The following is a 12847-nucleotide window of genomic DNA, read 5'->3' on the forward strand; positions in this document are numbered from 1 at the left end:
GAGGCAGGGAGCCGGCAGGTCCTGGGCCCACAGTGAGGGTTTCATTGCCATCGCCCCCCACCCTCTACCACTCGCTGAGGCGCAGGATGAGGGTCGCCCCATCCTGGGGTCTGTAGTCGGCAATACCTGTGGGGAGAGGGACAACAGTCTGGGGTGAGACAACAGCCACGGGGCTGCAGGGAGCCCCGCCACCTCCCCAGGGACCCTCACCCGCCACTCACCCATCTGCAGGGGGGTGTTGGGTGCAGACAGGATCTGCCAGTAGTTTCGCTTCTCCGGCCGTGCCTCCAGCCCCAGCACCTGGGTCAGGAAGGGGCCCTGGGGGGTGTCCTGGGTGTGGAACCTGCGGGGTGGGACAGCGGGGTCAGGGGGGTGAGGCTGCGGCCTCGACACTGCTGGGGGGGCACAGAGCTGCTCCAAGGGAGCTGTGCACTGGGAACCGGAGTGAGCCCGGCACAGGGCACAGGTGCAGGACATGTGGCTACCACAGCGTGACCCCCACACACCGGAATTCACGGGGTTCCAGCGCTGCAGCCGCCTGGAGCACATCCAGGAGGGAGGCGGTGGCGGGCACAGGCACCAAGCGGTCATAGAGCCGGAGATCATAGCACCAGGGCAGGGGACACTCCACCACCAGCTGCACTGTCTTGTTCCCCGGCACCTCAAGCAGGGGCTCCATGTCCAGGGGTGTCAGCGTGTCTGCGAGAAGCCACCACGGCACTGGTGACACGCAGCCACCCCAGTGGTGACACCAGCGCTGACCCCAGTCCCGCTAGCCCAGCTCCTACCTGGCTCCTCCCCGCAGTGCATGGCAGCGATGTCCAGGTAGGAGTGGCCGTGCAGCACTGGCAGCACCTGGGCCATGGTGGCAGCAGTGCCAAAGGCTTCCAGGTTCTCCAGCAGTGCAGCCATGGCCTGGCCGAACGCCAGCTCTGTCTGGCACTCACCTGTGGCCAGGAACACCTGAGACAGGGAGGGATGGAGGTGGTGGGAACAGGGTTCGATACCTGGGCACTGCACTGCTGAACATCACCTGCCCCACAGCAGCTGCATCTCCCTTGGCACCCATATCTGCAGACCCACTTCCCCCCATGCCCACTTCCAGTGCCAGCCCAGATGTCCCCTCAGGTGGCACCCACCTGCAGGGCCCATGGGGTGCTGTAGATGTTGCCAATGACACCGTCGGGGCCCTGGGCCTTGGCCATGTTCCTGCTGGCCTCGTGTGCGGCCAGCCGGAGCTTGGCCGCCAGCGCGCTCCCCACCAACCTCCTCCGCTCCAGGCAGGTGAAGGCCAGTGCCACCACGGCCTCGGTGTCTGCAGGGACACCCCGGGGTCACCCTGGAGTCACACACCGCTGCGGTGCCCCCCCCCCGTGCCCATGGGCCCTTACCCACGGTGTTGCCACCGTGCCCGAGCCTTCCGTAGTGCTGGGCTGTGAGGAGCCGCCGGACCACCTCGTCCCGCACCCGCTTGCGGTGCACACACAGCGCCAGCACACCCAGCCCGTACTGGTAGTAACTGGTGACGGGGTGGCCTCGCTGCTGGGAGCCTGGGGACAACGTGTGGTGTCACCAGGGTGAGCCGGTGCCTCACAGCCAGATGAGTAGGTGCCAGGAGGGCACTCATCCCGCGGGGACACTCTCACCTGTCCAGTCCTCCTCCAGGTAGTACTTGAGCCATGTCACCAGCGAGCGATGGGGACTGAGAGGGGGACAGGTGGCCTGCAGCCCCAGCAGGTACAGTGCCAGCCGCCCCGTATGCGGGGGCTCCGCCACGCTCCTGCAAGGCACCGGTCACCTCCCAGGACACTGCCCGAGGTGTCACCTGCCCCGAGGGGACCCAGGGACACCCACACGTACGTGCTGCGCTCAGCATCCCACCAGGAGTGGCCATGGCCCTGCAGGCTCCTGCGGGGACAGGGTGTCAGCACGGGGGACAGAGGCGGCCCCGAAGGCCCGCGGGAGTCCCCCGGGCACCTACCTGCCGTAGGCGTGCTGGAAGGTGTCCTGCAGCCGCTCCAGGTAGCGCCGCTCCAGCCGCGGGTCGTGCTCGCGGGCCAGGCGCAGGGCCAGGTACACGGCGGGGTCGGGGTCCCGCGCGGGGTCCCCCGCCAGCCCCAGCAGCCGCGCACTCAGTGCCCGCACGGCACCCGCCGAGCCCGCCGGGGGCTCTGCCCGGCCCGGGGGAGGCAGGGCAGGTGAGGGGGCCCGAGAGGGCCGAGACGCCCCCAGGCACGGCCCTGCAGCTCCACGGCCCCCTCAGTGCAGAATGCGGCCGCGGTGGGGGTGGGACCCCCAGCACCCACCCATTCACGCACCCCACACCCTCCGCGTCACCCCCAAATCCCATAACCTCCAGATTCCCCACCACAAAAAGGGGAAGAAACAAGGAGACGCGACGTGGAGCAAGAGCACAGAGAACCCGAGGGGGTGGCGGAGGGCGGGGGTGACACCTCCGTCCCCAGGGACCCGTGGGCGGGGTGGGCAGGGGCTGGCTCCGGACAGGGGAAGGGGCGGCAGGGCTTGGGCTGGGGGGAGCTGAGCCCCGGAGAATTTGTCACCGAGGGGCTGCAGATGGGGCTCATCCCCCCAGCCCCGACCCTCGGGGACCCCCCGAGCTCAGGGCGAGCCCCGGCCCGGGGGGTCACGGACAGGTTTGGGGCCGGGGCCGCACTCACCGCAGCAGCGGGCGGGCAGGAGCGCGGGCAGCAGCAGCAGCAGGACGAGCGGCAGCCCCATGGCCGAGCGGGACAGGGGGACACGGGGTGGCAGAGCCACGCCGGATAGCCGAGAGCGACGGGACGAGCTGGGAGCGGGGACAGCACGGGAAGGTGTGGCGAGAGGCCGTTTCCGCACGCCGGGGCCGAGTCAGCACAAACGGGGCAGAAGTTGGACTGAGGCGCAGCCGAGGGCAGCGGGTGCAGTCCCGGGCAGCTCGGGACAGCCAGCCCGGGGCGGCCCGGGACACCCTGCCCGGGACAGCCCGGGACACCCTGCCCGGGACAGCCCGGGACACCCTGCCCCGGGCAGCCCGACCCAAGCTGCCGCTGCTCGGGGCAGCGCCGGCGGCCACAGCCCGAAAATAGATAGGGCTGAAACCCGGCCAAAGCCGGCCCCTGGAAGGAGAATCGCCGTGCTCGCCTACAAGTACGATTTAACTGAGAAAACAGAGATTGATCAGACGCGCCCGGGAGCCGCGGGACAGGCGGGGGGGACACGAAGCCCCCAAACATGCCTAAAGCCGGGGTGAGGGGGCCCGGAGCCCCAAGAGGTGGAACTCCCCTGCCGGGGGGGACGTGGAGTCCTGAGCCACAAAAACGAATCCCCCGAGCCCAGGAGGGGATCCCGGGGCCGCGCTAGGCTCAGCTCCCGTCAGCCCGGGGACACCCGAGCACGGGGGCGGGCCTGGGGAGCCCCTGGCACCGACACTTCTGTGTGCCCCGGTGTTCCCCTAACACCCGCCCCGCTGTGGGCTCCCCAGGTCGGTGCCTGCGGTCGGTACTGCGGCGCCAAGGACCACAGGAGGGCAGCGGGACTCGCAGGTGCGGGCAGGGAACCCGGGGCCGCCATCTGCCTCTCTATATCCCCGCATGCTGCGCGCCACCCTTGCCTCGTTATATCCCGGCGTGCTCCGCCCCGCTACCCCGGCGTGCCCTGCGCAGCCCCGCTTCGGTAAATCCCGGCGTACCCCGCGCTCTAGGCCGCGGTATATCCCGGCGTGCTTCGCGCCTGCCTGCCGCGCTAAATCCCGGCATGCCCCACGAGGCACTGTAATATCCCAGTGCGCTCTGCGCCTCAGGACCCCTCCTGCTAGGGCTGTAGGCTGCCCACGGCGCGCCTGACTGAGCCCCCGGTGCCGCCTGCCCCGCCGCTCTCGGTGCCCGCGCAGCGCTCGGTGCCCGCGCAGCGCTCCTTCCCCGCGCGGGGCCGGTCCGGTGTGCGCAGGCCCGGCCGCGGGCGCAGGCGGGCCGCGGGCAGCACGGGGTCCTGTGTTGCGCGGGCGCACGTGGTGGCAGCGGCAGCGGGGCCATGGGCGGGCTGGAGAAGAAGAAGGTACGGGGCCCTTTCTGCCCTCCTTTCGGCCGCGGGCACGCCGCCCGGTGCCTCCCCGTGCCGTTCCTCCCTCCCCCCTCCCTGCCCTGTCCGTGCCCCCGGTGTCGGTCGGTGGCTGCTCGCCGGTGCCGCCCCTCCGGCCGTGGCGTGCCCCTGCAGCCCTCCCTGGCGGCGGTGCTCGCTCCCTCTCCCGGTGCTCGGTTCCGCTCCTGCCGCCGCGCTGGCCGTGCCCGGTGCCCCCTTCCAGCCCCCCATGCCCCGGTTCTCCGCTCCCAGGGGTCCCGGGGGCCCCGGGCCGGTTGCGGGGGGTCCCCTCCGCATCACCGAGCTCCACCAACGCCCCCGTCTCTCCCCAGTACGAGCGCGGAGCCGCCACCAACTACATCACCCGGAACCGGGCGCGGAAGAAGCTGCAGCTGAGCCTGCCCGACTTCAGGTGCGGCGGGGACCCCCCTCCCCCTGCCCTTCTGGTGCCCCCTGCACCCCCAACCCCCTTTCCGCGAACCCTCCGGTCCCTTGAGCTCCCCTGGTGCTACCCAGGGCAGCGGTGGGTGCGGCGGTGGCTCCGGGACCCGCCGAAACCCTCTCCCCCGGTGCCCTGAACCGCCCCCTGTGGAACCAGAGCCCCTGGGCTGTGCCCACCTCAGCGATCGCCCCTCAGCCTCCTGGGACCCCCAGTGCCCCCCGGGCAGCAGGGGGGGATCAGACCCCCGAGATCTGTGCTGGGCTGTGGGGTGACCGTGGGACCCCCGAGCTCCTCCCCGAGGAGTGGCCCTGGGGCTGGCCCTGTCCCTCGGGGCCCTGCAGCTGCCCTGGGTTCCAGGCTGCCGAGTTTGGGGTTCCCCCTCCACGGGAGGGGCCAGGGCTGGCCCAGGGGACACAGGGCAGCCGTGGCCCCCAAACCAGTGCTGTCCCCCTCGCCAGGCGCCTCTGCATCCTCAAGGGGATTTACCCTCACGAGCCCAAGCACAAGAAGAAGGTGAACAAGGGTTCCACCGCCCCCAGGACCTTCTACCTGCTCAAGGACATCAAATTCCTGCTCCATGAGCCCATTGTCAACAAATTCCGGGAGTACAAGGTGATTGTCCCCCCCGAGGGCCCCCCCTGTGACCTGTCCTGGCCCACAGAGCCCCCACATGCCCCTGTCCCCCCAGGTGTTTGTCAGGAAGCTGCGCAAGGCCTACGGGAAGAGTGAGTGGGGCACTGTGGAGAGGCTGAAGGACAACAAACCCACCTACAAACTCGACCACATTGTCAAGGAGAGGTGAGGCAGCTGGCTCTGAGCCACCTGCAGCATCCAGCCCTGGGGCCAGCACAGGGGGGACCTGGAGCTGCTGGAGAGCGTCCAGAGGAGGCACCAGAGATGCTCCAAGGGCTGGAGCCCCTCTGCTCCAGAGCCAGGCTGGGAGAGCTGGAGGAGCTCACCTGGAGAAGAGAAGGCTCCAGGGAGAGCTCAGAGCCCCTTGCAGGGCCTGAAGGGGCTCCAGGAGAGCTGCAGAGGGACTGGGGACAAGGGATGGAGGGACAGGACACAGGGAATGGCTCCCACTGCCTGAGGATAGGGCTGGATGGGAGATTGGGAATTAGGAATTGTTCCCTGGCAGGGTGGGCAGGCCCTGGCACAGGGTGCCCAGAGCAGCTGTGGCTGCCCCTGGATCCCTGGCAGTGCCCAAGGCCAGGTTGGATGGGGCTTGGAGCAGCCTGGGATAGTGGAAGGTGTCCCTGCCCATGGCAGGGGGTGGCACTGAATGGGCTTTAAGGTCCCTGCCAACCCAAACCATCCTGGAATACTCTGATCTTTCACCACATCTGTCCCTTTCTGGGAATCCACCTTGTGTACAATTTTTGGAGTTATTGGTGGAATTTGTGTTTCTGGGCTGGAGAAGAAGGAATGAGAGAGCAGGGAATGCCCAGCCATCCTGGGTGGCTCCAGGAGAGCACAGGGAACTCCCCTGCTCTCCCTGTGGGGTGTTTTCCTCAGAGGGCTGGTGAAGGGTCAATGCTGCCAAGGCTCTGGTGAGTTTGGTGACATGAGCAAGGAGGGGACAGAGGAGGGAGGAAACCCCATAATCCTTCCTAAATGAGGCTATTCCATCATTCTGTGTGCTCTGCTGGGATATGTAGGTGGATGCTCTACAGTTCCCATTCCTTTCTCAACCGGGGTCTCTCCCAGCCCCAGCCGCTTCTGCAGGACTCTGGGGCTGGCTGTGACCCCCCTGTCCCCCACCTGGGCACAGGTACCCCACGTTTGTGGATGCCCTGCGGGACCTGGACGATGCCCTGTCCATGTGCTTCCTGTTCTCCACCTTCCCTCGCACGGGCAAGTGCCATGTACAGACCGTGCAGCTGTGCCGGCGCCTCGTCGTGGAGTTCCAGAACTTCGTCATTGCCTCCCGCTCCCTGCGCAAGGTGGGACTGGGGACAGCCCAGCCCTGCCTGGGGACACTGGGGCTGTCGGGGCGGGGACCTTGCCGAGGTGTCAGGTCACTCATCCCACTGGAATCTGAATCCCTTCCAGGAGAAGGGTGACAGTGACAGGGACACAGCAGCCTTCCTCCCACTGAGCCTGTGCTCTGTCCTGCCAGGTGTTCCTCTCCATCAAGGGCATCTACTACCAGGCTGAGGTGCTGGGGCAGCCCATCACCTGGATCACCCCCTACGCCTTTGCCCACGACGTGAGTAACTGGGGAGAGCCCAGGGGATCACACCACTGTTCTTGGGAATCACCAGGGATCACCAAGGGACTGTTCTGTGGCACATGGGACACAGACCACGGGGCCTGGGGCCTGGCGGCAGAGGCACGTGGGGACACAGCCACCTGTCACCTTGGGATGCCCCGAGGCTGCCTGTACCAGTCTCCCCAGTTCCTTGTGTCCCCAGTCTTATCAGCCATTAACAATTAACCTGTGGGAGCCAGATTGGTGGAGCAAAGGGAAGAGATGAGTCAGATCCTGCAGTCTCCCCAAAGGAATTCTGTGCTGTGTCCCCTCGGCATGGGGATGTCCCTGCTGTGCTGGGACAGCCTCCCCTGAGCCTTGGCAGGAGTTCACAGGGACAGCAGGGCTCTCTCCAGTTTCTCTTGGGATTTCTAGGACTAAGCACAGTTGAGGTTTTTGTGGTTTTTGAGGTTTTGTGGTTCTGAATCATAGAACCCTGGAATGTTTTCAGTTGGAAAGAACCTTAAAGTCCATCCCATTCCACCCCTGCCATGGGCAAGGACACCTTCCACTGGACCAGGCTGCTCCCAGCCCCAGTGTCTAACCTGGCCTTGGGCACTGCCAGGGATCCAGGGGCAGCCACAGCTGCTCTGTACACCCTGTGTCAGGGCCTGCCCACCCTGCCAGGGAACAATTCCTAATTCCCAATATCCCATCCATCTCTGCCCTCTGGCAGTGGGAAGCCATTCCCCTTGTCTCCTTTTGTCCATCTTTTCCATACCCTGCACTCTTCACCTTGAAGAGTTGGAGTCCCTGGACCAAGAGTTGGAGTCCCCATCCATGATGGGATGAAGTGTTCCATGTATCCAGGCATGGATGGGTGGCAGCAGGACTCTGGGGGAAGCCTGCAGAGTTCTCCCTGCCCAGGGTCTGGTGGTGGCTGTGACATCTCTGCACTTGGGGCATGTTTAGGTTGATTTTCAGGGAAAGGTTCTTCCCCCAGAGGGTGCTGGCACTGCCCAGGCTCCCCAGGGAATGGGCAAGGCCCCGAGGCTGCCAGAGCTCCAGGAGCCTTTGCCCAGCACTGCCAGGGATGCCCAGGGTGGGATTGTTGGGGGGTCTGGGCAGGGCCAGGGGTGGCCTGGATGATCCCTTCCTAAGTGGGTCCCTTCCTAAATGGGGATACTGAGTGATCCTTCTCCCTGTGGGTGGGATGGGCCCCTGTAGAGGGGAGTCCTTTATCCCTGTGTCCCATCCCGTGTGCTGGCAGCACCCTACAGACGTGGATTACCGGGTCATGGCCACCTTCACTGAGTTCTACACCACCCTCCTGGGCTTCGTCAACTTCCGCCTCTACCAGTCCCTGAACCTGCTGTACCCCCCCAAGGTGAGGCAACCCCCGGGGTCACCGTGCCCCGCCCACCCTGGGGCGATGGCAACGTGGATTGGTGGGACGGAGGGTGGAAATGAGAGACTTTTGGGATATCTATTTTTGGGAGCTGCTTCCTCACCCCTTTTCCTTCCCAGATCGACAGCCAGGCTGAGGATGAGCTGAAGCCTGCAGAGGGCAAGGAGTACGCCATGGATTCAGAGAGCTACTTGGAGGTGAGGTACACTGCTGGCACTGTGACCCATGGGGACACTGTGGCCTTCGTGTCCTGCCCACAGCCCTCCTGGCATGGCACTGAAGGACAGAGCCAGATCCCTGCAGGGTGGAAGAGGCTGATCCCAAACTCCCTGTTCCTGTAGGGCAGAGCTGGGCTCAGCCTTGGGCACCACCAGCCTCCCCCTGCATGGCCAGAGATTCCCCAGAGTCCCATGCTGGGTAAAGTGCCTGGAGGAGGCTGAATTCTGTCCAGACCCTAGCTCTTCCAGCCTTTTGCTCTGAAAAATCCCCTTCCCCTGTGGGGCTGTTCCTTTTCCCACTCCCTGGATGTGACTCCATGTCCTCTCCCTGCAGAGGCTCTCGGCTCTGAGTGCCAGCCTGGCTCGGGCAGTGGCTCCAGCCCACGAGGACGAGGTGGAGATGGATGAATTCCCAGTGGAGGGGGTAAGACCCTGGTGGTGGGCTCATCCCTGGCCCTGGGGGATCCTGTCCTGTGCCCACGCTGGCAGCCCGGGGACAGCTCTTGACACTCCTCTTGGCCAAGGGGCCCTTGGCAAGGGCTGTGTGTGGGGAGGAGACTGAGGACTTTGCTCTGAGCAGGAGACAGCAGAGCTGATGGACGCCAAGAAGAAGGAGCAGGAGGCCCTGGAGAAGCACAAGAAGCTCTTTGAGGGGCTGCGCTTCTTCCTTAACAGGGAGGTGCCCCGGGAGCCACTGGCCTTCGTCATCCGGTGCGTGGTGGGCGGAAGACTCTCGGTAGCGCTGGCCTCCCCCTCTGGCAGGACTTTTGGGGCCAACCCACTCGATGTCCTGTGGCTGGGGTGACCCTGAGGGTCCCACCTGCCTGTCTGACTCCTCGGTGGTGTTGCCCACAGGTGCTTTGGTGGCCAGGTGTCCTGGGACAAGTCCCTGTGCATCGGTGCCACCTACGACGCCACCGACCCATCCATCACCCACCACATCATCGACCGGCCCCGCCTGGACAAGCAGGTGGTTGGCAGGTGGGTGGGGCAGGGGGGCCCTCCCCAGAGCAGCCGTCCCAGAGCTGTCCCACGGGCTCCAGAGCCTGAGGTGGGACCCCTCTGCCCCTCCCAGGTACTACCTGCAGCCCCAGTGGGTGTTTGACTCGGTCAACGCCAAGCTGTGCCTGCCCGTGGCCGATTATTTCCCCGGAGTCCTGCTGCCCCCGCACCTCTCGCCCTTCGTGACGGAGAAGGAGGGCGACTACATCCCTCCCGAGAAGCTGAAGCTGCTGGCCCTGCAGAGGGGAGAGAATCCAGGTGCTGGGAGCTCCCAGAGGAGTTTGGGAGCTGGGCTGTGCCTACTCTGGAGCATCCCAAGGGTAACGGTAGTGTCTCCTTGTAGAGGAAGAGAGTGAAGAGGAGGAGGAGGAAGAAGAGGAGGAAGAGGAAGGTGACAATGACAAAGAAGAGGAGGAAGAGGAAGATGAGTCTGAAAAGGAAGAGGAGATAAAGTTACAGAAGATAGAAGAGCAGAAGATGGAAGAGCAGAAGACTCAGAGCACTCAGAGCAACAAGGTGGGGATCCCATGGAGGCAGCTTCAGTGCCCCTGTCCCTGCTGAGGGATGTCCCTGTCCTGGGATCACTGGGATACTCAGTCATGGAATGGTTTGGGTTGGGAGAGGCCTTAAAGCTCATCTTGTTCCAGTCTCTGCCATGGGCAGAGGCACCTTCCACTGTCCCAGGTTGCTCCAAGCCCCGTCCAGCCCAGCCTGGAGCACTTCCAGGGGTGCTCCTGGCCCCACACTCATGAGCTGCAGTACCAGTCCTGTCAGGGCCTGGCTGTGAGAGCTGTGGCTCTCCCTGGCCCGCAGTGAAGGGGCTGGAAATGCCTGTCCCTGTGGAAGGAGGGTTGGTTCCCAGTGTCCTGAGCTCCCTGGCTCCCCACAGGTGCTTCCTGTGAAGGTGACGGCGGGGAAGGTGCAGGTGGAGGACAAGCAGCGCCTGGAGCAGGAGCAGCAGAGCGAGGAGAAGCGCTTGGCCATCATGATGATGAAGAAGAGGGAAAAGTACCTCTACAAGAAGATCATGTTCGGGAAAAAGCGCAAAATCCGCGAGGTACAGTGGCTGGGCCCCTCACCTGCATCCTGGGGCGGGCTCTTCTCAAACCCCCTCGCTCCTTCCGCTCCTCCCTGTCCCTGGTGAAGGTGCTGAGGTCCCTGCCAGTGTCCCCAGGCTGCCCCAGGTGGGCAGAGCTCCCTGTGTCCCCTCTCTGTATGCCAGCCCTGATCCCGGTGCCATGGGGCCTGTCCTCCACGTGCAGCTGGAGCTTGGGTGGGACCGAGGGCTTGCAGCCCCTGTCCTGCACTGACCCGAGGGTCTTGGGGGACTCTCCTTAGGCTAACAAACTGGCTGAGAAGAGGAAAGCCCACGACGCAGCTCTCAAGGAGCAGAAGAAGAAGAACAAGAAGGCGCGACAAGCGTGACAGGGCTGGGGGCTCCTGGATGGTTTTCCACTGTTGCTTTTGGGTGGAAAACCCTTGGCTTTGCTCCTGGGGCAGAAATGCCGTGTTTGAAACGTTTCCCATCTGTAAATCCACCTGCTGCTCTGCCTTTGCCCCGCTCCCCTCTGCGGAGTTGGTGTTACAAGGACTGTCCTCTCCATGCTGGTGCCACCTCTGCGTGAGGAAGAGGAGGCCAAGGAGAGCTCTGGAATCGTTCCGTGTGAATTTGCACAGCCCTGGCTGCTGGAGCCTGGCTCCCAGGAGCTCCCCAGGGCAGAGGAGTGCGGAGCCCGGAGCTGCTTCCCATTATCCACACAGAAAACCATATTCCCCTGTATTTTTATTTTGAATTAAAGAAGGTGATGCTTTTCTGGTGGTGTTTGTTGTCTGCTCCTTCTGCCTGGTTGTGGGGGAGGCCCCTCAGAGGGTGATGTGGATGGATGTGGAGATCCATGGCGAGTGCCAGGGTTGCTGATCCTGCTGGATGTGTTCTTGTTATGTCAGTCCTGGGTTTTCCCCTTGGAGACACCACGGCTGGGGGGGACAAGGTGTCTCATGGGGTTTGTGGGCACACCTTTGTCCCCAAATGTGGTGAAGGCTCTCACTCTGAAGAATTTTTTGGGGACAACCGTGGCACTGCTGTGGGAACTCAGAGAGGATCTGGAGGGAAACAGCCCCTGGAAGAGAGTGAGCTCACACAGGGAACCACTGGAAACACCCAGCTCAAAGGACTTTCAGATTTAGTTTCTTTTCCTAGATATTTTATCCAATTCTTTTTTTTTTTAATTTTCAATTTGGTTTAAGTGCTTTTTTCTTTTTACTGTTTCTATCCTCCTGCTTTGTTTTCAATTTTTTCAGCTTTTTCTTTTTCATTCTTTCTTTTGTCTTTTCCCTTTTATTTTCATTCATTTTTTCTATTTATTTTTTTCTTATTTTTTCCCTTTGCTCGTTCCCCACCTTTTTTCCCCTCCCCCCCTTTTTTCTTCCCCCTCTTTTTTTTTCTTTTTTTTCTTTCTTTTTTCTTTTTTCTTTTTTTCTTTTTTCTTTTTTTTCTTTTTTTCTTTTTTTTTCTGTAATCTTTTTTCTTCATTTTCTTAGTTTCCTTTCTTTCTTTTTTTCCTGCTTTTCCTTCTCTCCTTTTCTTTGTTTCTTTTTTTTTTCTTTTTTCTCTCCCTCCTTTTTTTTTTTCTCTTTTTTCTTTTTTTTTTCTTTTTTTTATTCCTTTTTTCCTTTTTTATTTATCTCTTCTTTCTCTTTTTATTTCGAATTTTCCTTCCTTTTTCTTGATTTTCTTGCTTTTTTTGTGTTTCGGGTGGGTGGACAGGGTGGTTTTTTTTCTTTCTTTGTATTTTTTCCGCTTTTTTCTTATTCTCTTTCCTTTTCTCCTTTTTACCCTTGCTTCTATAATTCGTTTTCTTCTTCTTGCCCTCTTTCTGTTCTGTTTTCATCCTTTTTTCTCTTTCTTGTTTGTAAGTTTTTTTTTTTGGTTTGTCTTGCGTGTATTTCTTTTTGCGGGGGTTGCTGGTGGTGGCTGGGGGGGGGGGTTTTTTTCCGGCCCAGGGTCAAGAGGGTTGGAAAGGCCGGGGCCCGGGGGGGCACAAGGTGTTGTTGTTTTTCGTCCTCGCCTTTGCGTGCCCCTTCGCCGGCGAGGCTAGCAGGACCGAGCCTGGGGGCAGCCTGCGCAGGGCCAGGGCTCCCCTCAGAGCAGGAGGCCCAGAACGGGCCTCAACCCCGGAGCCCTGGGCCCCAAACAAACAATCCCAGCCCCAAACAACCAACCCCCCCTGCCCCAAACAAACAAATCTCAGCATCCCAAACAGACCAACCCCGGCCCCAAACAAACCACCTCAGTTTTCAAACAAACCAAGCCCGGTCCAAACAACCCCGCTCCCAAACCCCCGCTCCCAGCCCGGCCCCAGACAAGCCCTGGCCCCAGCCTCGCTCCCAGGCCAGGCTGAGGGCCTGGCCGGCCGGCATGGCCACTGCCTCTGGCCGTAGACCAGTCCAGCCACCCGGGGCTCCCCAGCCCATAAGGCTGTGTCCGGCCAGTGTGACCCCTCCGTTGT

The 12847-nt window shown here is 62.4% G+C and overlaps 2 protein-coding genes across 2 annotated transcripts; one reads left to right on the forward strand and one right to left on the reverse strand.

Annotated features, from left to right (window-relative positions):
- Positions 1 to 19: 19 nt before the first annotated feature.
- Positions 20 to 3007, reverse strand: TCN2 (transcobalamin 2). The gene is made up of 10 exons (XM_030233009.2): positions 2679 to 3007; positions 1982 to 2171; positions 1861 to 1908; positions 1647 to 1780; positions 1392 to 1550; positions 1140 to 1315; positions 789 to 963; positions 507 to 699; positions 222 to 343; positions 20 to 126 (listed from the first exon to the last, which is right to left on the reverse strand). Exons 1-10 carry the CDS (start codon positions 2737 to 2739, stop codon positions 65 to 67), a joined length of 1320 nt encoding a protein of 439 aa, XP_030088869.2. The 5' UTR covers positions 2740 to 3007; the 3' UTR covers positions 20 to 64.
- Positions 3008 to 3891: 884 nt separating this feature from the next.
- PES1 (pescadillo ribosomal biogenesis factor 1) lies at positions 3892 to 11151 on the forward strand. Its single transcript, XM_018916369.3, has 15 exons — positions 3892 to 4053; positions 4410 to 4489; positions 4978 to 5131; positions 5208 to 5317; positions 6291 to 6462; positions 6639 to 6728; positions 7981 to 8097; positions 8238 to 8315; positions 8671 to 8760; positions 8917 to 9047; positions 9192 to 9317; positions 9412 to 9596; positions 9682 to 9854; positions 10228 to 10395; positions 10677 to 11151. The coding sequence occupies exons 1-15, from the start codon at positions 4030 to 4032 to the stop codon at positions 10761 to 10763; spliced, it is 1785 nt and encodes a 594-aa protein (XP_018771914.2). The 5' UTR covers positions 3892 to 4029; the 3' UTR covers positions 10764 to 11151.
- Positions 11152 to 12847: the final 1696 nt, after the last annotated feature.

This window comes from Serinus canaria, chromosome 15 (genome assembly GCF_022539315.1).
Source record: "Serinus canaria isolate serCan28SL12 chromosome 15, serCan2020, whole genome shotgun sequence".
NCBI classification, from domain to species: Eukaryota; Metazoa; Chordata; class Aves; order Passeriformes; family Fringillidae; genus Serinus; species Serinus canaria.

What these genes read in the sequence shown, in the direction of transcription:
- TCN2 (XM_030233009.2), bottom strand. Translation starts at nt 2,739, where the DNA reads ATGGGGCTGCCGCTCGTCCTGCTGCTGCTGCTGCCCGCGCTCCTGCCC. An exon ending in CCTGGAGGAGGACTGGACAG is followed by an intron (nt 1,551 to 1,646) that starts GTGAGAGTGTCC and finishes CGTTGTCCCCAG; the next exon opens with GCTCCCAGCAGCGAGGCCAC. An exon ending in CTGGAACCCCGTGAATTCCG is followed by an intron (nt 344 to 506) that starts GTGTGTGGGGGT and finishes CCCACCCCGCAG; the next exon opens with GTTCCACACCCAGGACACCC.
- PES1 (XM_018916369.3), top strand. Translation starts at nt 4,030, where the DNA reads ATGGGCGGGCTGGAGAAGAAGAAG. An exon ending in CCACTGGCCTTCGTCATCCG is followed by an intron (nt 9,048 to 9,191) that starts GTGCGTGGTGGG and finishes TGTTGCCCACAG; the next exon opens with GTGCTTTGGTGGCCAGGTGT. An exon ending in GACAAGCAGGTGGTTGGCAG is followed by an intron (nt 9,318 to 9,411) that starts GTGGGTGGGGCA and finishes TGCCCCTCCCAG; the next exon opens with GTACTACCTGCAGCCCCAGT.